This window comes from Toxotes jaculatrix, chromosome 20 (assembly GCF_017976425.1).
Source record: "Toxotes jaculatrix isolate fToxJac2 chromosome 20, fToxJac2.pri, whole genome shotgun sequence".
NCBI classification, from domain to species: Eukaryota; Metazoa; Chordata; class Actinopteri; family Toxotidae; genus Toxotes; species Toxotes jaculatrix.
In genome coordinates, this window is record NC_054413.1 from 8185336 (window position 1) to 8211805 (window position 26470).

The 26470-nt window shown below is 41.8% G+C and overlaps 1 protein-coding gene across 1 annotated transcript; it reads right to left on the reverse strand.

Moving 5' to 3' along the window:
* Window positions 1-25102, reverse strand: zbtb47b (zinc finger and BTB domain containing 47b). Its single transcript, XM_041066072.1, has 6 exons — window positions 24966-25102; window positions 9570-10940; window positions 7941-8088; window positions 7352-7467; window positions 6598-6742; window positions 1-6439 (listed from the first exon to the last, which is right to left on the reverse strand). The coding sequence occupies exons 1-6, from the start codon at window positions 24966-24968 to the stop codon at window positions 5994-5996; spliced, it is 2229 nt and encodes a 742-aa protein (XP_040922006.1). The 5' UTR covers window positions 24969-25102; the 3' UTR covers window positions 1-5993.
* Window positions 25103-26470: the final 1368 nt, after the last annotated feature.

Consider the following 26470-nt stretch of genomic DNA (forward strand, 5'->3'; position numbering starts at 1 on the left):
TATTTGCAATAATATATCTATACTGTTTAATATTGAAATGATTTCATTACGCTCTGCTGTGTTACAGACGGTAGACACTAGTCAATAATACAATAAAAGACAGAAAATACAGTCTAATGTTATTAGCACCTCTAGACACTATTGTCCTTGTACTGTTTTAGTATTTTAATATAGCTGAACTTGACAACTACTGCCTACACATGGTCTTTGTACACCAGAGTTAACTAAGACATAGTGTTTACATTATAAAGTAGAGAATCAGCAAATAACAGTACACATTATGATTTCTTTAACACAGCTGCAAAATGAGTAAGTATGGGAAATGTAGAGGGTATGTGGATAATACATTTTTGAATTGACTACGGCATTGGTGCCTATAGTTATACCTTTGCCCGATAAAGGGGAAAAGTCACCAGCGAACAAATTTATTAGAACAGCAAAACAAACCTTCACATGCAAAATAAACAACAACACTTGCTTTCCAATTTCCTCTCACGTTCTTTTAGTGTAGTAAAATATTTTCAGATGAGTCAAAAATACAACTGGACACATAAGCAAGTAATACAGTGAGTGAAATGATTTAAAAGGAATGTATAAAGAAATATAAAGCTCTTAATAATGATTAGCTTTTAATGATGATTATTCTCATTTTCAATTAATTTGATTATTATTGTCTTGATTGATAGCTTAGTTTGTCTATTAAGAGAAAGAAAATGGTGGAAAAAAATGCCCATCACAAATACCCAGCACCCAAGTTGCTGTCTTCAGTCCACCATCACAGAAGACTAAAGAAGAAGAATACTGGCAGCTCTACTTTTTACACTCCATTTTAATCATTTAACTAACAATATAATTCACTGATGTAGTCACTTATAGTTTTGACTCTTCTGACAACCTTCTGCTAGCTTTGGGACATTTGCCCAAAATGTGGAGGAAAAAAATCAAATGAAAACAAAAGTTTTGCTTCATTTTTTTTTTTTTTAAATGAAACTTTTTCTTCTTCAAAAACACATTTCTTAGAATTCTTACGTAGATACAACGGTTCCTCCCCTCTTGAAACTTTAGTAATTGCTATTAAATTCCGATAGTCATATTCCCATTTTCTTGGAAGCGGAAGGCCACAGAATCAGATCCTTTTTTGATACACACTTCTGCTCTGGCAGCTAAACCCAAAATTACCCAGAGGAGACGCTAGTTGGCAATCCCATGAGCACTCTCTGCTTTGAACACAACTGCTATTCTCAAGGCTTCATTATGTGACAAACATTTGCCTTGGCTGCAATGCAGAATGCACAGTAGCTATGTTGCTGTCTAGGCACCCGTTTGACAAACCCTCATTTAAGGACAAGAGCAGGTCCACCTTTGCCTAATCTAATACAAGCCTTTGGCTACTAGCCTTAGTAAAGGAGAATTTGGCTAATTAAAAGACATAAAGCCTACCTGCCTACTATATAGGACTCCTAAACACTGTGCAAAATTTCCCTTCTCGCTTACAATAATCTCAGCTTTACTGCCATTTAACTTTAAAATACTAAATTAAAAAACAGACTTCAACAAACAATGATTTGTTGTGTTCTTTTTCAGGATTTAGGTGCTGTAAGGGTCCACAAATGTGCCTCTATAATGATGTCACAGATGGGTTTTGTCTTCTTTGCAGCTGGATTTAGGGAAGACTTGTTTGTTAAATAATCTAAGACAAAGGATTAACACGCAAATTCTGCTTTTGAGTATGGATTTAGACTTTCATAGCCAGGTCAGTGGCTAAACATTCTCTGGATACTGATACTGCAGTATATATGTATGGAGGTAAAATATACGTGTATATATTGTGTGTAAAATGAGATAAAAACAATTTTTTTTTTTTTTTTTACAATACATCTTTTTCCTGTTTACCAATTGATTAGATGAATCTCGGCCTGTTGAAAAAAAAAAAAGCTTCTGCTCATTCACCTCTAAAATAATTGATATGCTGCCATTTGATTTATCATAACAGCAACCAATTAATACTGCACTGGTTTGGAAGCCCATAACTTCAATAGATTCTATTACAATATTATTTATTTTGATCTGATTCCAAGCAGGTACATACAGTAGGACTTTTTATTATTTTTGCAGGGTCTGTTTTGTCATCCCTTTGGTTGAAATGCTGTTTCAGAGGACTGAACACCTGCCAAGAACAAAATTCTGGCAGAAACTGCATTTTTATAATTTCCTATAATCTTCTGCCATGGAAATATAAAAAAAAAAACACCTACCATCAGCAGATTTTGATTCAAACAACTGCTACTGTATCAGCCTTAACAAAACCCTACTGGCTGAACTGGAGTATAAAGTGCTCACAATAATTATTGTATCTTTTGCATTAATCAATCTGGCAACCGACGCCTACCTTTACACTTTCTAATAGCATGAAATTTAACAGTCACATATTAAGCTCCTTCAATAGGAGCAAACTGGTAAGACCTAAACTTCCTCTTGATTATGGTAGTGATCAGGGAAAGGACCCCACAAACAGCCTCAGCTGTATGCACCCTTAGGGAGGAACCATAAATGCTTGTTAAAGAGCAGCGCGGTGCAAAACAGGCAGACTGAAACACAGAAACACCAGTTTAGCTGCAGGGTGACAAATAACTGACTGCTCACAGCTGAGTTGTCCTCAGTGTGCGGGATGCCACACCACAGCAAATGATCCACTAAGTTATTCTAGGAAACAAAGCACAGGTCAGGTCCATGTCTGCCACTTCTTCAACTTACTAACCACAACGTCTGATCAGTTCTAAACAAATAACACAGAGAACATCACTGTGATTTGTAGATTTTGTTAATAATTTATGAACATCAAAATCGACTTGTTACATTTAAATGTAATATACACTGTAAGCCTTTGGATTTAGATCTTTCCACTATTAAACATCTCTGCTTTCTATTTTTCATCTTGTATCAGCATACATATCCTCTTTATGGGCTAGTGTGGCAATCAAAGTGCATAAATCAGTAGTATTAACTACTATCCCTCCTCCTTTACTGTCAGCTACTACCACTGTCCATAACACAAAAACATTCAGATCCCTCCAAGTATAAGGCAAACACACAAGCTATAACCACAGTATTTCAGTATTGTCTCTTGGGCTAGTGCTTCTCAATACAGTGAAGTGGGAAAATACTCGCTAAGTGGATTTTTAGCCTTTTCACATGATCCTAAAGTACCATGGGCTTCTCCAATGATGACTATGAATGATAATGTACTCTGAGGGAGCCTTTTCCTATTTCCTTAGTGTAGGATTGCTAACAGTGCAGTTTACTGAGTTGCCACAAGAGAGCAACAGTCCTTATGTTTGTGTGGCACTGACAGGTTGGCTTTATCCCTGTCTGTGTCAGCAACCTGTTGTCTCCAATCTACCAATGACAAGATCAATCCTTAGATGGTTGCAAAATGGTTGACAGTTATCTCCTCAAACTGCTCCAAACACCTAAATTGCAGCATCATTTCTGATCCTGGAGCGCACTGTCTAGTAAGGCTAAATTGGATTTATCACAGCCAACAATTCAACAGCTCTAGACTTTTCATTTAAAGGGCAGTCTCAAACTGGACCCTGTACAAAAGCAGCAAATCAAAATACAAAACATGTGTACATGAAGAAAATAATTAAAACGTACCATTGTCAAATAACATCGGATGTGGCCCTAACCATTTAACCATGGCAGTTTCAGAAATACATTTAACCGGGGTGAGACATAAGACTACACTAAGGTGCTTAAATCTGTCTTTTAAATAAAACAATTAACAGCTTATTACATTTACAAAAGCTTAATTCCAACAAATTCCAACTTCCGCTAGCACCAGCCAAGACACATGTGGGGGCACATTCAACTGACTCTCCGAATGTAAACATGAGGAATTAATCACAAGGAAGAAACACATCTTAACAATATTTACAGGTTAATGCTACACTACAATAGGCTATCTATAGATAAAGTGAGCGGGAGTGCATCCATAGTGCACAGAGACTCTTTTTGGATGAGAAACTGATTGAAATATCCAATTTCAAAAATTGATTTGACATTTTGGGAAATATGTCTATTTGCTTTCTTGTTGAGATTTAGATGAGAAATTTGATATAACTCTCATGTCTGTCCTTTTCGGATAGAGCTAGCAACTAGCTTATCTTATGCTAAGCTAAACCAGTTGTACATACCAGCACCTCTAAAGCTCACTAACTAGCTAACTCTCATGATAAAACAAACACACAAATTCTTTTCACTTTTTCTGTACAGATTCAACACATAAGATGCAGCATGTTAATTAGATAACTTTAGAAATGCTGGCAGGCGTATGTTTTCCAGCTTTGGACAGAGCCAGAGTAGCTTTTCCCAGTTTTTTTATGATGGGCTAAGCTAATATGTAGCTTCACATTTGATAGACAGGTATAAGGATAGTATCAACCTTCTCTATGCAAGAAAGCAAATATGTGTATTTCCTGAAATGTCCTGAACTATTCCTTTAAGACGTTTTTACTGACAAGGATTTATGACAAAAAATTGTCAAAAGTGCACAAAGAGCCACAAAGTTTTTGAAGGGTATCACACTGCATTAAATTGCACGTTCCTAACTATGTTTAGCTTCTACAGGTCACCGTTGTCTAGTTTGTACAGTAATAGTGAACAGTTAGGGGTTGGTTTAGTGACAAGCTCAGTTGTGCCAAAAGTAATCACTGTCAGTGCTCTTTAAGAGAGTTAGGCATCGGAATATAATGTTTATCATTTCACAATATACATCATGATGAAATGTGCACACTTAATGAGCTACATAAGCAGATTTTTGTGAATATTATCATCATCCCTACACTGTTGGTATTCTGCAAACTAATTACACAGATTAGGTTTAGTTGGGAATTGAGCTGCAAGTTAACATTGACATTAGAATTAAACCTACAAATATACTGTAGGTCTGAGTACATTAGGTTTTACTAACAAGTCACAGAAAAGTGCCATACTGTCTCACAGCCAGATCTACAGGAGAGGAGCGTGCTTGCTTAATGTAAGCAAAAGAAGAGAGTCAACAAATTACTCCGTCTCCTGATTTGGGGAAGCTCAAGCGTTAATTAGCTGAATGTAGATCTGGGTATTCTCACCTCCCACCTCTGCTTCAAATCTCTCACACACTATCACTCACACACACACACACACACACACACACACACACACACCCACACACACTGCATTGCACGGTCAACTCTCCACGCGTCACAAGTCCTCTTATGTCCTTACAAATTGACGTTAACGTGCCACAAATTACACACTATCACAATTATAAAAATGAAGACAATTAGGAGTACATTTTAAATATCACTAGAGTTAAATGTAAGGTGCAGGATCGATTATAAATGCTGTATAACATTACCTAACTATAGCAGGTGAGCTAACAGGATTTGGTTATTGGCAATGCCATATACATGTATATGCTCAAAGACAAATCAGCATTTGGTTATTGCTGGGTCAGAAACAGAACCACTCGCTACATCTTGGCAGAGAACGGAAAAGAAAACATTTTCTCTCATCATAGTGTGGTTCTCACTCGACTGATGAACCCAGTATGAGCGAAGATTTAGGAAACTCTTCCTCCCACTTTGTAAAAGATGCTACAATCAATGCATTGTGCAAGGCTCCGGAGAGATGTGTGTGGTGTCGGAAAAATCCCAAATGAAACCAGGACAGAGTTGAGAAATTCACGAAGAGAAGAGTGATGATGACACGTCCTACTGGACACTGAGGTTTTCTATTGTATTCAACAGAGTAAAAAATAACTCTTTCTTACTGTGGTAGTTGTATGTGTGTTATTATGAGGCCTCCATTTAGCCTTCAATCAGTTTTTACCCCTCTGTGTAGATGTCACTGAGGTGGCATCACCCTCCTGCTGAACAAGTCCTCTTAAAAGCTCAAAGAAAAATGGTAAAACAAAAGTAACAAAGTGCTTTCAATGCTACAGAGATTTGTTAGTTGTTGGAGTTCATCCTACCGGCAGAGAACAGGGGAGGCGGTGGGGGTAAATGAGGGGTGGGAGGCAGCCCCCCCATGGGGTGCAGCAGGGGGAGAGACAGCTGGGTGCCGTGGAGGGGGTGGGGGCTGGAGGCAGCAGCGGGTGTGGTCACAGATGTGGCGGGAAGCGCTGTCCCCAGCTGGACCTGACCGGAAGAGTCCGCAGCAGGTGAGGCCAGGGGTTGGTCGAGGCCGAGGGGGTCGTTGCCGTCTGTAACCATGGGGTTACTGACACGGAAGCATTTCTCCCTGTGGGCCTTGAGCATGTTGGAGAAGCGAAAGCGCTGGCCACACACCTCACAGGGGTACGGCTTTTCTCCAGTGTGGGTGCGGCGGTGGCGCTTCATGTTTGGCCGGCTCGTGAAGCTTTTCCCACAGATCTCACAGATGTACGGCTTCTCTCCTGCAGAAAGAGGGACACAAAGGGCTGAAAAACACAACCTGATATATTTTCAACCCTCATCATAACATTTGAGCTGCTATAACCGATACTGCTCTTCTGTGGTACAGCACTAAAACAGGCTTGAAAAATCAACAAAAGTACAGCAAGAAGTGGCTCACCAGTGTGTGTCTTCATGTGTTCATCGAAGTACTGTTTCATGTTGAAATCTTTTCCGCACCACTGGCACATGAACTGCTTGTGTCCGATGTGGATGCTCATGTGGGAACGCAGCTGGTATTTATACTGGAAGCGCTCACTGCAGTTCTGAGATGGCACACGGTGAACAGTTTGCAAAATGTTTAGAACTGGTAGTCAAAAGAGTACTTGATGGATGGCGTTACGGTTGTAGTGCTAAATTAAATTGATGCACAAATGTAAAAAACAGATGACGTTCAGGAATGTGAGTCTCTCTTGGGATGAATTTAATTTGAATCTTGGCTTTGAGAATCCGTGTTTCTGTAATACACACTGTGACAGATTTCAGTAGTAAAAATAAATGTATTACCAGGCCACAACTGCATATTTTTTGGCCTTGCTGTGAAACTGAAACTGCACTATGGGTATTACACATATTGAGGGAAGGCGGTGGGGGTGATATTAACTGTTAAATTGCCTAGTGATGTTTCCTGTATATAAAGATATCATCACAGAACATCAGAGAACATCGGGCTCCCTTTCTCTTAAAAATCCCTTAACCTTAACATGAGCATTTTTACATGCAAATGCCACAGAAACTAATATAATGCAAATAACATCGCAGACACCAACAACTGTATAAATTACAGGTTTTTAAATTGAGGGATATATCAGTTTGGAATGAAACTCTTCATGTGAGTGAAGTGGAGAGCAAGAGTGAATGAAAGGAGCTCAAACCTCACACTTGAAGGGTTTCTCTCCTGAGTGCTGAAGAGAGTGAACCTTTAGGGACATGCTGCGCTTGAACGACTTCCCGCACGTCTCACAGGTGAACGGCATGTCCTTTGTATGGGCTACACAGACACAGACACAGACACAGACAGACAGAGACACAGACACACACACACACACACACACATACACACACACACACACACACACACAGTCATTGGCTAATTAGACTGCTTAAGACTATGGATATGTCTCCTCTAGTAAATAAGCTATTTCCTCAGAAGTTTCCACACTGAACTGAAAGTCAATCTTTCATTTGGACTAATACGTTCAACTCACTAACATACAGTGCTCTATATTAACCCTTCTTTATGTGTAGAAGCATGGATGGTCACAATGAATTAAGTAAGCCTGCCTGGGAAATAAGATGCTTATCACCCCAAAAAGTGGAAGAGGAAAGCAACACCCATAACAAATCCTGCACAACAATTAGTGGGATGTAGAAAAGGAAGCCTAAAGAAACACATGGGAACAAAGCGACCAACCATGATCGTTGATTTTTTTTTTTTTTTTTTTTTTTACTACTGACACTCACCGACCATGTGCTTCCTGACATGAGCCATGGTGTAAAACTTCTTCTCACAGATCTCACAGGAGAACTTCTTCTCAGCGTAGCCATGGACAATCTTGTTATGCTCATGTAATGACCACAGCTTCTTGAAGGCCTTTCCACATGTTACACACTTAAAAAAAAAACACAGAGGGAAGGACAAAATATATATGTTATGAAGAGAATCATTATCTGGAACAGTCTTTACAAATACAATCCAGATGTGTGTGCTTACACTTGAGCATGCACTGTACCCAAAAAAAGCAATTAGAGAAAGTAAATTAACGCACCACATGATCTTCAAAACCACAGCAGGAGTTCAGCGCTTCACTGTTGAGGGGTAATACTGGATGTACTAAATAATACTATAAAACTACAAGTACAACAAAGAGCTAAGAGATAAGTTTGTGTCAGGAGTGAGGGTGAAATAATGAAGACAAGGGTTTGTTAACAACAAATAAAATGAGCATAAACAAACCAATACAACAAACCATATGAAGGCTATTTCCTGCATTTAAATGACAAAACTGGTCACCATGCCTCCCATATTATAACAGTAAATCAAAACAATAAGAGAGCCTGTGTTATTAATGCAATAAACCCCACTAAACCCTCACTAAAATCATATTTTGTTTCACTGACAGTGACTCTTGACTTTTGTTGGATTTGCATCTTTAACCAAATATAAATTCTTGTATCAAAAAGCTGCCTTTTGTAGGAAAATATAACTTCAGATTGAGCCTCTAAATCCAAATATTAATCCACTTTTTCCCCAAAAGGTGTGTCTGCAGGGCTTTGTGTCTATTTGCATCCAGCCCCATCCAGCTTCACCAATCAGAGGGGTAGGGCAGCCTGAGAGGCAAAACCAGGGGCAGAAAATATTAAATAACTCAAACTGTAACTGTAAAAGCCCAGTCACACCAGAAAGAGGTATAGAAAAATCCGTCTGCGAGAAATATTTCGTTCTAAAAGCTTGGTGACATAGTGACCACTCACAGAGCTAGTTGTTGGCAAACTGCTATAGCTGGCAAGCTGGGGCTGGCCAGTCAGTCACAAAAGCTCCCCGAGCCTGTTTCCATTTTTTCTGTACTTGGCTGTTTATACCCTCTGGCATTTTGTTCTCAGGACTGTACATCATTTCTGTCAATAAAGAGTTTTATTGATGGGGGGGCTGTAGACCTAGCACCTAGCTCGCTAACTGTCTTTTAGCAATAAGCCAACAGTTTTTTTTTCAAAAAGATGTACATGTGCCATTGACCCATTGACTGTCTGCAAACCATGTCTTTTCTGTGAGTCAGTTTATACTCCAACAGAGGGTTAAACAGTGAATGGCACAACGCCGCTAATAAGCTGCAGTAGCGTCCTAACTAGATTTTCCCTCAAAGGTCAGCAGTCAATTTGACACAAAAAAAAACTGTGCAGATTTACTTGATCCTCAATCTGAATGAACTGATTGTGGTGATTAAATTGAAATGATCCAATCTGGCCCCTTGTTTTTGTTGTTTTAAATGTTGCAGTGAAACTGTATGTGTTGAGGAAACAAAGCCTGGATTATAAAAACTGCGAGGTGGGGGTGGGGGGTAGGTGTCTTTCATCATCATGGCTGATTCATACCTGGATGCTCTTCTCACAGTCAGTCTGTTGATGCAGCAGCAGCTCGCTCTCCAGCAGGAAGCGTTTCCCGCAGTTATTACAGATCTGCATGCGGTTGTGAGTGACGTTCATGTGTTTTTCCAGATACCAGCGGTTGTTGAAGACGCGAGGGCATTTCTTACATGGAAAATGCTGTTTCTCCTCTAGCCTCACTTTCTGGCCGAGGCCCTCTGCATCCAGAGTCCTCTTCCCACCAGGCCGTTGGTTGGCTAACGTGGCCTCTGCCAGTGTCTGGCGCATGGAAGCTGTGGTTCCCGCCATGGCCAAGCCCCTGGTGCCCCGTCGAGGCCGATCAATCATGGCTGTCTGTTCCAAGCCTGGAATGTTTAGGGTGTTCTCCTCCTCTTCTTCATCCTCCTCTTCATCTTCTTCCTCACTGCTCTGCCCCAGTATGTCTCCCCTCTTTAGGTCATCGTCGTCGTCTTCAACTGCATCATCGTTCTCCACCTCATTCTCCTCGTCATCCTCCGAATCTCTGTCATTGTCACGGCAACGACCAAACATGGCGGCTGTGTCTGTGGCGGTTGCCGATTTGCCCTCTGATCCCTTTGACACATTCAGGGTCTGGTTGTTGAGGTTGACTTCAACAATGATCTGATCTCTGTTGAAGGAGTGGCCATCTGCGGTCTTTGACTCCTCTCCATTGCTTTCGACTTTGCACAAAGCACCTGTGCCGGCCCCGCCCCCTGTCCCCTCCTCTTTCTGGTAGTACTGCTTCTGCTGGGAGGCTGTCTTTCCTGCCTCCTCCACCCTAACAGAAAATGGGCTGTTGCCTTCCCTTGTGTACACCCTGCCTAGCTCTGACTCCTGTTTGATCTCCCTGTACAGCTGGCTGGGGGGAATCGCTACAGCAGCTGGGTCACCACTGGCAAGCCCTTCCTGATTGGCCATATCTGCGCAGGTGGTTCTCAGCGAGTGGCTGCTGATGAGGTCACGACAGGAGGCTGCGATGTCGCTCATCTGAAGCAAGGTGGCTGCGTTCAGCACGTCGCGGACAGTGCGGCTGCTCACCAGCAGTTTGGAGGTGTAAATGAAGTTGAGGATTTGCTGCAGGCCCTGTGAGGTCAGGGCGTCCAGTGACAGGTCCACCCGCCGCAGCTGTTTGCTTTGGGCGAAAAGCGAGTGGAAGAAAGGGCTGTAGGCCGCCAGCACGCCCTTGTGGGCCGGGAAGGTGCTGTGCTGACGCACCAGAACGATGTCGACGTCACACAGGTCAGGCTGGAAGAGGCGCTGCTCGTTCAGCCTGTCCATCAAACAGGTGAAGTGCAGAGCCACATCCTCCACCAGAGAGAACTCAGCAGAGGGGAAGTCTGTGGTCTTCTCCACTATGAGCTGAAAGAGAAAGTGATGGAGGGAGAGGGACAGAGAGAAAGGTTAAAATAGAAAGGACTTCCTTATCATATCACATTATAGCATAGAAGCTACTCAGATCTCATCACTGCCATTTTGTCAAGAAACTAAATATGGTAACTCTGAGATTCAGCAGTTGGGAAAACAATCCCACTACAAGGTTCACTGGGTATGGTATATGCATTGCATTATTATTTGTTTTTGTGTGTGTTTCCTTGTTGAACTGTGTGTATTTGCATAAAAGCTGACGAAATAGGTTTAAAAGCAATTGAATTTGTAAATGGTCAATTCTGTTATGTTACTTCAAAAATAAATACAGAAAAATGTGACATAAAGGTTGAGGCATAAATAAGTTGTAAATAATTAGATCCCACAGCAGTTATTATGCTGCGCTCATTGTGATTTTCAGCCTGTTCAGTGCACTGCACAGAAGTCACAGTCTGCATGCATGCTGCACGATACAAGGCAGTGAAAAATCAAAAGGTGTAACACTCAGCACTCTGTGCAAGGTCCTCAACTTCCCAAGGTGGGTTTATTTTAGCACAGGAAGGGCAGGGTTTCGATCCAGACGGGATGTGAGAGGGGACAGAGCAGCAAACACACACACACACGCACGCACATACACACACGTACACATACACTCATATGTGATGCGCAACCATGCACAAAAAAACCCAAATACACAACCACACACAAACACACACACCCCCCCCCACACCAAACACAAACACAGTGTCTGGTCTCTGCAAGGACTGACTGGTCTGAGCATTGGTATTCATTGCCATCTCCCTCCCATTAGCCGGCTCTCTCAGCACACCCACTCACTACACTGTCCCCTGAGGAACAGCGAATTATGCACAAGACAAAACACGTCCAGAGAAATAATTAGGGAAACCATGCTGAATAAATACTAACTAACCCTCCAAACAATTAATGGAATTTATCATTCTAGGCATCTCTCGAAGGCAGAATAGGAGGAGTATTGATACGAGCCCGGTTTGGGCTAATACGTTGCTGGAGATGATGTAGCTGTGAACCATAATTACATCTCTGCAGCTCTTATTTTTCAGTTTTTATCAGATATACAACAAAGAAAGAAGAGAAAGGGGCAAGTGATTAAATTCATAATTCAGTTTGGGACAATGACCATTATGGGATTAACAGAACATTCAGAAAGTGATTCAGTTTTTTCACGTTTTGTTATGTTGCAGCCTCGTGCTAAAATCGTTTAAATTGAGTTTTTTTTATTTTCCTCAGTGTAGAGAGTAGTCAGTCTACTCGGAATGTCCCATAATGATGAAGCACAAACAGGCAAAAGGAAAAACTCAAAGATCACACTGACACGAGTATTCAGACCCTTTGCTATGTCACTTAAAATTTAGCTCAGGTGCCTCCCGTTTCTTTTTATCATCTTTGAGGTGTTTCTACACTCCTCGATTGTAGTCCACCTGTAGAAAATTCAACGGACTGGACCTGATTTCAAAAGGCACGCACCTGTCCATATAAGGTCTCACAGCTGACGAGGCATATCAGAGGTAAAACCAAACTGTGAGGTCAAAGGAGTTGGCTGCAGAGCTCAGAGAAAGCTTTGTAACAAGGCAAAGATCTGCGGAAGACTAGAAGGCAAAGTGGCCTCCATAACTCTCAAATAGGACTCTCAGACATTGAGAAACAAGATTCTCTGGTCTGTGTCATGTCTGGAGGAAGCCAGGCAACACTCATCCCAATACCATACCAATGATGAAGCATGGTGGACATATCCCTAATGAAAAGACCTCAGACTGGGCCAAAGGTTCACCTTCCAACAGGACAATGACCCTAAACACACAATCAAGACAGCACACAAGAGGCTTAGGGACAACTCTGTGAAAGTCTTTGCCAGAACCCTAACACAAACCCAATCGAACATCTCTAAAGAGACTCGAAAATGGCTGTTTGGTCTCCATTCAACCTGACAGAGCTTGAGAAGATCTTCAGAGAAGAATGGCAGAAAATCCCCAAATCCAGGTCTGCAAAGCTTGTTGCATCATACCCAAGAAGACTCGAGGCTGTAAGTGCTTCGGCTCAGTACTGAGTGAAGGGTCTGTCTCTACTATATTTTATATATATAAGTAAAAGACTGATGAGGGAAAAGTTGAATTTAAAAGATTTTAGCCTAAGGCTGCAACATAAATTGTGAAAAAAAGTGAATGGGTCTGAATACTTTCTCAGTGCATGGTATATAGTATATACACTGTAGACTCTAAATGAGTATGAATCACACTATAAAGACTGTTAATTTTCCTTTAAAAAAAAATCTTTGCCTTTCCTTGCTGCCTAACATATTTCGTCTTTAAGATCAATGAAAATGACTTTTCATTGTTCAGGCTGGAAAATGGATTTGCATTTGGTCCTAACCTTGAAAATCTGGCCTGTTTGAAGAATTCAATTATGGAGTGTTAGATTTATTCATAGTTTTGAGCTGCTAAATTGGACTCTGAGCTAGAGATGAGTGGAGATCGGGTTATCTGTCTCCGTGCAAGGCTACAGACATCGCCCAAGGGCAAAATGCTGCAGCCTTAATCAGATCAAGTACAAGTTGCAGACTGGAAGTTATGCTCCTTTACTGATAACGATCAGCTTCTTCTGGGATTCAAATAGGACAGAGCAGTCCAAGATTAAATTCTACAGAATGAGCACCAGCACATTCAAAACATCAACAGCTTAGGGTCAAAATAAAGAAAACATCACCAATTATTCTAAAGCTTTTAATGTGGGGTGTATTTCCATGACAAGTTACCGTTAGTTGTAGATTCAGTTCATATTCCTGTCAACAAAACAGTGTGATCACCTCGGTCTCTTCGCACTTATTGTTCTACCTCTTCAGGATTGTAGTGTTTGGGCCGTCATTAATGGATCTGAAAATTTGATCTTGGGGATTTGAACGCTGGGATTTGAAACGCAAAATAATGGTGTTTGCCACATGCACCTATAAAACAGGACCCCAAATGAGCTCCCAAAAGACTGTACTGCTGTCTGCACAAGACTGTGTGGCATTAAATGTTTGATTCAATACTGACTGTGCTATGGGTTTTGTTTTTGTTTTTGTTTTTTGAGCACAAAAAATATTTTGGAAGCACAGTTATATTTTGTAGAGAAATTGGTATCACATATAGAATCATATTCATCTACCATGCATTACAAGACCCATGCTTCTTTTTATTTCCATGTCTTCTCCATGCATCATCATGTCATCAAGTTTTACAGAGCTTGTCAGATTGAAAAGATTAAAAAGTCATGTGGAGATGTTTCAGCCACCTCAAGGAGTTTGCATTCATTTGCTATATACATAACTAACCTTTTTTTTAAGGCATAAGGGATATTTTAAGACAGAAATGTAACTGCATAATGCTGAGGTTGCTGCTTTTTAAACAACACAGCAAGAACATTCAAATGCAGATTCTCTTGAAGTCTACCTGTACACTGCTGAATGACAGAGGGCGTTTCCGTCAGCGGATGAGAGACAGATGCTTTAAAACTATTTAATCCAACAGCTGCAGTTACCATGCAGCTGCGGTGTCTGTCACAGTGTGCAACAGAGACGAAGCCATCTTGTCACATTTCATCACATACAGGAGCCAAACAATCTGAGTGATTACTTTGGATTGAAAGACCACATCCAACTCCCTCCATCTCTGTCTGTCATTATCTCTCTCTCTCTCTCTCTCTCTCTCTCTCTCTGCCCTCTCTGCCCCCTCTCCCCCCTTTTCTCTCCTCCTCCCACTTTTCTTGGAAATGTCAGGGAGAGAGCTTGTTTGCTGTCATTAGAGGGAGCGCCACCTTTAACCAGCCTCTCAGTCAGATGTCTCCCAATACATTATTCATATCTGGCCTGACCTGTGACAAACACGCAGCGGGGGGATTACTGACGCGCCCAACAAGAGGTGTCATTTAAACGGGCTTCAATCAAAGCTCTGTACACCCTTTCCACGCGGATCATTTCATCATCTGCCAAACACAACAACGGGAGGGGATCCTTTTGCACTGTAGAGGCCTCAGAGGGCCTGCTTCACAAGACAACTCTCAAGGTTGTTTTAATCCATAGAAATGCAATTTATTAGTTTTTTTTTTTTTTTGTGTGTGTACATTTTTATGGCCTTTACATAATTCATAAAAACAGAGCTATCTTTATACTTGCAGCATTTTATACTATGGGATTTAATATGAGAAAATCATGATTATAAAATCGTCTTTATCTGATAAAATGCAGAGGGACGAAACCAAATCAGACATACGACTAAGAAAGAAGCCAAATCATGAAGCCGAATGAAAGTGTTCATTAATCCAGTGCAATATCTCATCATCCTGTGGATGAAGTGGCACAAAAATTTTGTGCAGAGATTCAGATTGGTGATCCCCTGGTTTTCCCACTAATGGTATCATCAGGATGAAATTTTACTTTGTCTTATACATAGGATTCTGACTAAATACCTGCAAAACTAATGACAGTCTCCTCAGTCTCAGCTGTATTTAGTTCTAATTACCATGCATTCGAACTATAAACTAAGGTGTAGAACGTGGTTAACATTATACTTGCTAATCTCAGCATGTAAACATTGTCATTGTGAGCATGCTGATGTTAGCATGTAGCTCGGTACAGCATGGCTGGAGACTCTTAGCTGCATTTCACTGTATTTTCCATTCAAAAATGACACTAATTGGCCTGATGGAGGCTCTGTAATTAAATATCAAACATTCAAACTCTGAAAGGCGACAACATCCAGCCATCAGTTGTTTGAGTGGTCTAATGGAGTTCTGCATTTAAGGGTAAAAATGTTTCACTCCAGTATGTACAGGATGTCAAATTTGACAGAATTTGGAAGGATGATGCGTTTTGAGAATATAGTCAGGCATTTTAAAACACTTCCCTCATCAGCCTAATGGAAACGGCTTTAATTAAAATTCTGAATTTCAACTTCTGAAACTATTTCACCACTAATCCAGTTTTGATGAAGCTCTGATGGATGATGCACAGGATTACCGCTTGGCCCAAGAGAAGCCTACATCAATCATGAGAGAAAAAAGTTGCATCAATTATTGCTGTTGAATGTTTCTTTAGTTATCTTCAGTGATGGTCAGACTCTGAGGTGCGAGTCAAACCCACAGTCTGTCAAAGCTAGTGATTAAAAAAATAAAGCGCATTTTGTGTTGAATCCTCACCCAGCTCAGCCATGTTAGGGGCCGGTGGTATGCACTTGGCAGTGGCCCGACTCCTGGACCTGAGCCAGAGTCGAGTCTGAGAATGAAATCCCTCTTTCTAATTTGACTTTCACTGGTGAGAATGCCCTTTCTCTCCCACACCTTTGCGCTGGACGATCCGTGTAGATTTACTACTCTGTAAAGTCTGTATCTCCATCATGGTGCAGCTCGGCTGCAGACTGTGGATATGCTGTGACCTCCACTGAGCTGCCATTTTAAACGTTCTCCTCTCTCCTCGCTGTAATTAGGTGGACACTTATCTCTAAAAATGAGGCCTCCTGGTAGGGCAGCACATGTAAATCTTAGACAGTAGCCGGAGTAAAACTGAACAATGACTTGAATGTACTAAGTTTTTATTGTGTTAAAATAAAGCTGACTATATGTCATCCTCCTGAAATCAGATTCTGTTACTATCCTGCAGACACCTTCGTATGACAGATTTATGAGCAGGGAACATATACCTTCACTGTCTTGTTTGCTTGCTGACCAGTGAACAGGCTGAGCCATTAGTGGGGGCCAATGTCAGAGCACAGCACAGAGTCATGGACACATCAATAGTGTGAGGGAGGGCAGGTTGTATTCTGGCAAGAGGGAGTCCCAGGGGGAAAACACAGCGGGGAGGGGGGGTTAAAGCTTTCTCTCTGTCTGCCCACAGACTGCTCAGACTGAACTCAGTGTCCTCTTACATCACCTTCTTTATCTTTTCAAACAAAAATATATGTAACCACAGCTGAATATGGACAAAATTAATTACACTATTATACATTATTGCTTACTATTTGGATTTATACTTTCTTTGTTAAATAAATTGTTAAATAAAATCTTTGTTAAATACCATCAAGTCAGTGGCTCGTATCAATGCTGATATCAAAGCATACGGAAGCTGACATGTAAAATCATGTGCGGTATCACATACTTTGCGTAACAGTTAATTGCTTTAAGCATCACTTTGATCATATCATATGTGATTTTGAATACATTCACCCCCAATGTGAAACAAACTGATGTTAAAAAAAATATTTCTATCACCATCATCATCATGTTTTCCATCATATCTGCTCCATCATAATCTGTTTGTATTTGACAACATAAAAAATAGTTTGGAAAAAAAAATCATTGCTGATGAATCTTGATAAAACCATTGTGATTAATGGAGTAAAAGAAGGGCAGATTGATCCATAATGAAAACAGCCATTAGTTGCAGCGCTAATTCAGACAACAGAGTTGAACTGCAGTTTAGCTGTCCCTCCAATCTTAATACTACAATGAACTGCAAAGCAGTTCTTTCAACTCAATCTGACTTCTACAAATCTCATTCAGGCCAAATGCTCATTAAATGAATTTAGAGACAAGTGCAAATTGCTACCAGCCAAATGTTAAACTGTCCATATGCACAGTGAAGTCCCTTCACTTGGAAATGACCATCAGGGAACAAAAAGAGATCACCCAAGCATCCACAGCCATGAAGACAGCAATCCCATGAACTCACGCCCTGGCCCTCCTGTGACCCAGCAAGGAGGTGGGGGGGGGGGGCACGGAGCACCAACCTACGGTAAAGAAGAGCACACTCAGCAGCCCTCTTCACAGCGAGGCCTCCTGCTGAGGGGGCCCGATGCAGGGCTCGACGTGACTGACACCCGGAGGAAGGCGAGTGGGCACCGTGTCAGGCCTCATCTCACTCACTGGTATGAAGATGGTAGGAGAGCAGCGCCTGCCCCTACACACACGCACACACACATATCCCTGAGTCATCATCAGCGCAGACGAGAGCGGAGCACGACAGGCCCAAATACTAAAGTCTCCACAAAGAGATCACCCAGTTACAACAGCAAGGAGTGTAAAGTGTAAACCTTTTCGTAAACCCTTCAAAAAGAAAAACTGTTCCATGTAAACTATTTAAGCTGATTACTTTCTGGCTGTGTTCTTTCTGCGCAAGCCCTCCCTCTTGACGTAAATTCGTGGGGACTTACGTTTCTCCACGCACGACTTTTGTCACACACCTGTTCTGATTAAAGGCGTCAAAGTGATTTGAATCAGAATGAAAACAACACGTGCACGTAACCGCAACTACAGTAACGTCAGAGTTTCGTCACAGTGCTTTTTACGTGGTGCGAGATGGATCAGCTCACGCATAAACACAAGCAAACGGAACGGGACAAGGGCATGTCATTTCTGGCGGAGTCTAATCAGACAGCCATTAAAAAGTCATCAGGGTAATGACTGACACTGTGTCCTCTGTGTGCTCGCCAGACCTCCCCTGCTGCTGCTGACGCCAAACAACAGACAGGTTTAGTCCCGGAGATGCTGAGCCAGAGAAGTGAATTCTGATTCTGTAGGTGAAAAGTGTGGCATGGCTGAACACTCGGGGTGTTATCTGGCCTGGGATACAGTTTGGGCAAGACTGGCATAGATGGAAAGCAGTCTGCCAAACTGTCTCGCTGTTTTCAGTGTTTGTGTCTAGTCATGGATGGATTACTGAATGGGCCTACTGGGCACCCTGGGCCCCTGGGCCAGAGTCTCTGTTTACTGTAGAGTCACTGTCAACATTTTTTGTTGGAAAGGGAAATCAAGCAAGTACAAAGAGATGCAAAAAAAAGAGAGAGAGAGAGAGAGAGAAGCAAAACAACCACAATGAGAGGCAAATTGACCCCAAATCAACCACAGAGATGCAAAATGACCACAAAGGACATGACACAACCACAACATGGGAACATCATTTTTGACTGTGCTGTGTCTCTTTCAGTCTGGGTGTCTTTTGCCGAGGTAGGACGGGCGTGGCACCTTACATGTCTGCACCTAGTGGTCCGTTGTCTCATAATCCGTCCATGTGTCTAGTGGAAGATTTCTCCTCCGTCTGCAGTCTGCACTCCCTGCTATTCACTCTAAATCCAATCAGCACAGAGACCCAGCACTGACCTTGAGGTAGGAGTAGCATATATATACAGTAGCAGATGCATGAGCACATCCGCCCACGCGCCTGCAACCCTGAACTTAATGCCTCTGCATGCATACCTGCATCATAATCACGCTTTTGTGCCCACATAAGTAAACAGGAAATTAAGAAATTTGGCGTGCGTGATGACACTGCTGATGCACAAGGATGAAAAGGAGGATCTGAGTGTGACCGGACTCACATTATCCTGTTATCAAATATGTTTCTCTTGCACAGCCGAGCCAGATTGGTAATAGAACAAGTGACAAGGTCTGGCTTTTAACAAGCCCCGCAGTGATCATTACAGCGCTATGATAAAAAATGCTAATAAAAATCAATGTTCAATGACTAAAGGGGGAGCCACAGTGACGGATGGCAGCGCACTCACTGCCGAGGTCACACACGGAGCGGTCACATGCACAGCCACATTATAGTGGAGTTTAATACTCACCGGGATGGAACTGTTTATCGGATAATAATGGGATTAAGGCTGATAGTTACACCTTGTGATATTAGGTTATGGGATTATATAATCCAGTAAACAAGTCATGCATGTGATGCAGACTGATGGAAAATCAACCGTCATAAATCATCAAACATTTTACTGCGAAAGACACTCTGAAATATGAATTTAACACAAAACACTTGACTGTCCAAATTGAGTTTGAAAGACTCGAGTGTTTACCAATCAGGGATGGCCTAACCAAAGATGCTACTGGCCTGCATTATGGGAAGTCAGACAACCCCATGACCAGGCAAGATTTTTGTTATTCGACGATCATGCACGTCATTGGACTTAACACCCTTCCTCTGTGCCTTGCTACATTAGACCAGTACTACCTGCATTTGCCAGAGAACATTGGCACTGGACCTAAATGGTTTAGTGGGAAACCAACCTCTGAACCAAGGATTTTGTCCATTGTTTTCGAAATACATCACCATGAAACCCCACTTCCCTAAACGCCCCCAAACTTTCTACTCTCTAAGTGCAATATTAAATCACAGGAAGAACCGTTTTAATGGAGAAAATAATCTGCTGATCAATAATTAAAAAAGTTGTAGCCCCTGATCCTGATGAATATTTGTAAATGCAGAAGGAGGAAAAGTCAAATAAACTCTATACGACTCAGCTCAACAACCTAAATTGCCTAAACACATGAAAACTGAATGGGATTTCAGGTGAAATGTACAGCTGAATCATTTCAGATATAGCAAAAGGCAAATCCTAAATTACTTTAAAATATGCTGCTGGTTATTCAGCTTTTTTCTTTCCAACACTTTAGCTAATTATTTTATTCCCCTCAGCCTATTAAAATATTTAACTTTCTTAACCACAGCATTCACTGCTGGCTGCAATTAATAAAGACAATATTATCAGCATTAGTGCTGCTCTAATCCTAGACATCCAATCTCCCCTCCACACTGTAGCCTTTCCTTGTCCTAATCTACCAGTTTGGACTTGCCCCAGCCTTGGCCCTGGTGGAGCTCCACCAGCTTTCACTATTAGATTTAAATACATTTCCATCTATATGTTAATGCAACCACAGGTGACAAGCCAATCTACAACTGATACGCGTTTACCCAAGCATGAAATTGGGATGCACAAACAAAAATAAGGATGAGAACACAGCATGAGCAGCATCTTGGCGACGTACAGTACATTAAAATTTGACAGCGTGAGCAGGATTGCCACAGCTGCATGTTTTGCAAACTTCTTTCTACCGGCGTGTCCTTTGAACAAACTGGACGACTGTGTTTTATCAGTTTGGTGACGGTGAGGACAGTGTGTGTGTGTGTGTGTATGTGTGTGGAGATCAGAAGTGATGCTGAAAGAAGACATCAACCGCCAGAGTTGAGATGACGAGCGGTTGGATAATCAAAGGCGCTGCCCGGAGGCGGGTGTAGTGGTGGGTGGTGGTGGGGGGGGGGGGGGCGGGGGTGGACAGCGATGAGGTTAGAGCGTCCGTACTGAAGCTCTGCCAGGAAGTTTGTGTCTGGGCCAATGAGCTGGGAGAGGAAGCGCTGAGTCAGGAAGCCTGGCCAAGAGAGGGGCCCGTGGTGCTGGCATCTCCTCCTCACACACACGTTACAACGCTTCACACACCATCGCTCTGCTGGAGTCATAACACACTGTTCCCAAGCCAGCGCCGAACACGCATGTGCGCAACGCGGGCGCACACACTCACCTGCTGTGCATGGATTCATCAGTAAACACAGGGATGTGACGCCAAATACCTGTGGCACAATACAGTGCGGACGGTTGTGCAAACAGAGATATTTCTCTTTGTAAAATGCAAACAGTGTCAAGTTAAACAAAAATAAAAGTCGGTGAAGTGAAAAAAAATATCACAAATAAATGACACAAAGGGGCGAGTGATGCACCTTTGAAGTGATCTATTAGAGACAAAAGATCATTCTGATGTGTAGCAGCGAGCAGGTGCACACATACCCGAGGGCTATTACACTCTGATATCTTCATTATCCCTTTCATAGCATGACACAAAGAGAGGAGAGGCTAGCACAACACTCTAGAGAGCTCCTTATCAGAGGAATCTCTGTGGTGTGGCAATACTCCTTCTGTGTGTGTGTGTGTGTGTGTGTGTGGGGAGGCAGTTGATATGTTTGATGAGAAGGTCAGAGAGGACGGAGATGAAAAGAGGCAGAGGAGGAGCATCGGCTTTCTATAGTCGCAGCCAATCAATGGACGGCAGAGAGTTGTCGAACACGAGTTCAACGTTTTAGGGGAAAATGTCCATTCGCTTTCTGGTGTACAGTTAGATGAGGGGGTGGATACCACTCTAACATCTGTACAGTAAATAGGAAGCCTCAGCCAACAGCTGGCTAGCCTAGCTTAGCACAAACACTGTAAACAGGGGGGAAAAACAGGTACCCTAGTTTAGTCGAACGGTAACAAAATCCACCTACCAGCATGTCGGTTTGTAGTTTTATGGGACGTTAATGTGCTGGACCATTTCTTGACAGGGAGCAGTAACTTCCTGGGGTGTGCACTGGTTGCCTGGCAAGAAATCCAGTAAGTGTATGGCCCAAAATGTCTAATTATTCCTTTAAAAGTATAAAGGAATAAAGCAGAATAAATAACGGATGAGCTAAAGGTAAAAAAAAAAAAAGGAGGATATTTTTCAGATGGATCTGAACATAATTTCTGTGACATTTGTGCAACTCAAACACAGGAGCAAAAAAATCTAGACGGATGGATAATCATGTCGTTCTGTGTGTTTGACTAAACGTCAAACAAATATTTTTGGTAACTATCAGATCAAGGATCTCTACTTTCCTGCTTAGCTATTCTCTTGAAAACAGCATGAAATCTCATTCCCATCTGCTTTAAAGCTCTTCCTAAGTCTCTCTCTCTGGCCCGAATTCAGCTAAAAGCTATAAGAACACTTTAGACAGGCCCTTTTTTTAAAAAACTCTCTTAATATCCTCAAATGCCTGACAATGAAAGGCTAAGAGAAATCTTCATATCAAGCTGTATGAAAAGAAAAAAAGCTGTTTGGCCTCTTTGATAATGGAGTTCAAAGTCATTTTTATTTTTTTTTAAAAATAGTGCCATTGGGGTTAAATTAGAGCAACTGTTTTTCTCAGATGAAAAGACATGGATGCTGGCTGGCACTGCTGAGAAACAATAAAATTGTGGATTTATTTAAAGAGTAAAAACAATCTGACTTCACTTCAAACAAACTTGTACCATTTGAACCAACAAGAACAAAAGAATCCTTACATAAGCCCAGTGAGTTTGACCTTGGTGTCTGTAGCCTTGTCCACTATTCTTAATCTCAGGGGCATAAATTAGCAGCACCTTCAGTACGGGCTGAGTTTCCAAGGAGAGCGGCCTCCTACCAGGGGCCGAAGATGTCTGCTGGAGTTTGTTGCCGGGGCTCGGGAATGGCTGCACTTGTCACAAGGACTAAAGACAGTTTCCTCGCTTAGCACCCAGAGACAGTGAAGCCTCAAAGTCAAGGGTGGGCAGGAATGCCCTGAATAGGCAGTTACGTAAAACTCACAGCACCCTGTGAGGATAGAGAAGGAGCTACTCAGGACCTCACAATGCTGACTGAAATCAAACAGTTTCAGGCAGCCAAAACGTACAGTAAAAAAGAAAAACATCTTTAGTCTGCACGGAACTGAGACAGGTTTACATTTTCACAAATCCACCAAATTAAGAGAAAAAGAAACAATCTTAATAAGAGCATGGGTGGATCATGAGACAAGGGGCCCCTGAGCATGCAAGACATGCAAAAGGGTCGCTTTGTGACTCTTTGTGATAATTCTGCATCTATTTTTAGTCGTTTTGTGTCTCTCGGTGGTTGTTGTGTGTCCCTTTTTTATTATTTTGTGTCTCTTGGTGGCCGTTTTGCATCTATTTGTAATCATTTTATTGTCTTTCCAAACACAGTCTCTTCACACAGAGTGTCTGGTCCAGGTGCCTCATGACCTCTTTAGGTACCTGGGCCGGAGCCCAGTGGGCCCATGCAGTAATCCATTCAGGAATAAAGGAATTTATGGGATATAAGTTGACACTAGTGATAAAAACAAAATTAGCTGAGACTAATCCGCTTTTGATGTCAACAAAGTAATTGCGGAAATTATCTGGGGCATGTGTGGCTAAACAGTCAAAAATATACACTATCTCTGATCACGAGCTCTTTGCATTCACCGAGCACAGTTTGTTTATCGCAGCCTGCTCCTCTCATGCACTCACCAAAAAAAATTTAAAAAAGCAAATAGAAAAAAAAAGGAAGGAAAACATAGCAATAACCAAATCCTCTCACTCCCTCTTTGCTCCCACCAGAAGCCACCCAGCGAGCACCAGGGCTAACCCCGCTGACCTGACCCAGATATTAACCCAAGCCTCCAGATGTGAACGCGCACTGGGATTACTCCACCACTGCATCAAGCTCCACATGCTTTCCTAATGAGGCATCCTAACATGACCCTGGAGACAGAGCTGCCTGTCTGCCTCACGACCTGCCTCTATTCCCATAACTCTATCTTAGTGTGTCTTTACTAAATTCTCTTCATATCTGTTGATGGAGGAATTGAAACATCACAGAACATGCAAGGCATTCAACAGTGACAGGAGACATTATACTGTAAAAGTGAAGGAGACATTTGCCAAAAGAAACTGACAAAATTAAACATTAACCAACAAAATATTACTATCAAGTATTTTCTGATTTAACTGTCAAACACTACAATTAAATCAGTATTTATTTGTAATATGCAGCTTAAGCTAAACCAGATATTTTCTTATGTCTTTAGGACCATTTCAAATCAACAGACTCCTCCACCTGAGTGTCATCAAGTTAACGAAACAAGAATAGTGACATGTACTCTATTAAACTACTACTGAGCAGATTCAGTAATTTATGCATGAATGTCAAAGACTGACAAACTTGTCCTGCACTGGCTCTGTTCCTTAGACAAAAAAAAAAAAAAAAAAAAAAAGGAAAGGTGGCAGTTCAGTTTCACTCATCCTGTCCACATGCATCAGTCACGACCTGAGGCTTTTGCAGAAGCGCCCTGATATGAAAGAATTTAACTCCTTCTCTGCATCAATGTAGCTATTGTAGCCATTGCATTCTTCCAGCAGCTTCAATTTCCAACTTGTGCCATGTCGGCAAGTTACAAACTTCACCGCAAAGGTTACAAAGCACAAAATACACCAGTGACAGCCAGTGGTACAAACACACAACGAGGCAGAAGTGTGGCAAGTTTGATCGGCCTGCTAAGTAGCTCAAATTTGCAAGAGATCAAGAAGGGACAAAAAAAAAAAAAAAAAATAAACAAAAATGCAGCGCTCCTCTGTAGCCTACCATTTTGATCCAGCGTTTCGAGGCTCAAAGGAGTCCAAGAATAACTCCTTTCGCACCAGTTTTCCCTTCGCCATGAAAATGACCGTTGAATTGTCACATTTCTTCAGTTTTTGCCTTATCCACAATCTTTTTCCCCCCGTGCTGCTGTAGCATTCAGACAGACAAAAATGCAGAGGCTGCTTTTGCAGAAGGAATTGGTGATTGGAGCTCAGGGATCATATGGGCTTTTTGTCAGACGTTTTTAAAGGGACACGGTACTGTTTAACGCGGAGTTGCGAGACAGGCGCATTTCTTTGTACTGTTCTTGGATTATTTTGGCGTGAAGAGGAGGACTGGGAAGGACACACGGCCATATGGCGCAAAACCTGGATGCGCTTCCTCTCGCTGTGCGCTCCTGCAACAGCGTGACGTCAGACGGGCAGACAGATGCGGAGGTTGGGGAGTTCATTCTTTTTTCCATGTTGCAGAAGTCAGAGTAACTTAATTTACACAATGCAAATGGAAATAAATACCCTATACCAGCTCCGTCGTGACTTTTTCATGTCAAGAGTCTCCACCAGGACAAGGATATTGATGCATGTGCACACTGTGTAATTGGTTCTTTAGAAACATGAGCACAAAAGGGCGCAAAATGTGAAATGAAAATTGCTGTTGTAGTTCTAACACGCTCAAATAAAATAAAACTACCTCTACCTTGTGCACCAGGGCCGGACTGACCTTATGTGGGGGCCCCAGGGCCAACTTGAGGTGTGAAGAATGAACAAAAGCAGCAAATGTTTAGCATCTCTGCTTGAAAACTGACTTTTAATTAATAGTGATAGTGATGGCTTATTATTATTATATATTTTTTTAATTTAACAGTTTTGGCTCTATTTGCCACAGAGAAAACCTGGAGCCCCAGAGAGTTATGGGCCCTGGGGGTAGCCGCCCAGTTTTCCCATTTGGTAATTCAGCTGAGGGCCTCTGGACCCTGCTGCCATCACTCACTCCTGAGCAGACTGTATGGAGAAGAAGTCGATACACTCATAACAAGGTGGGAAAAGAATTGATCACAACCCGGAGGAGGTCTCATTTATCACTTCGTGTCCAGGAGTCAGCTGAGCCCACACCATCAGTGTGGATGCACTCACTCCGAGAAGCTGCAAAACCAACCCCCAGACTGATAAAAATCTTTAAACACATTTAGCATTTAGTGGGTTTTAATTAAAAAATACAGCATGTGGAAGTGTAAACAGAGTAACTGTGTGGTCTGGTTTGCTCTACCAGCCAAAAAAAAGTTCAATATTTCAGATCTAGTGCTATTAAACATTCCAGACAAGGAGAAATTGAAGAGAAAAGTGAATCATCATTTTCCCAACAGCCTGATAATTTTTTCCTCATGAAAACTCAGTCATTTTTTTTCAGCATATTAAACAATAAAACTATATGAGAATATAAAAATATATGTCTTTTTTTCATATTGTTTCATTTAAGCTGAAGAGGTGGAAGCATCTACTATTTCACCG

Coding starts and splice junctions, on each gene's coding strand:
- zbtb47b (XM_041066072.1), bottom strand. Junction 7,468..7,940: donor TGTCAGGAAGCACATGGTCG/GTGAGTGTCAGT, acceptor GTGTCTGTGTAG/CCCATACAAAGGACATGCCG. Junction 6,743..7,351: donor AGAAACCCTTCAAGTGTGAG/GTTTGAGCTCCT, acceptor GTGCCATCTCAG/AACTGCAGTGAGCGCTTCCA.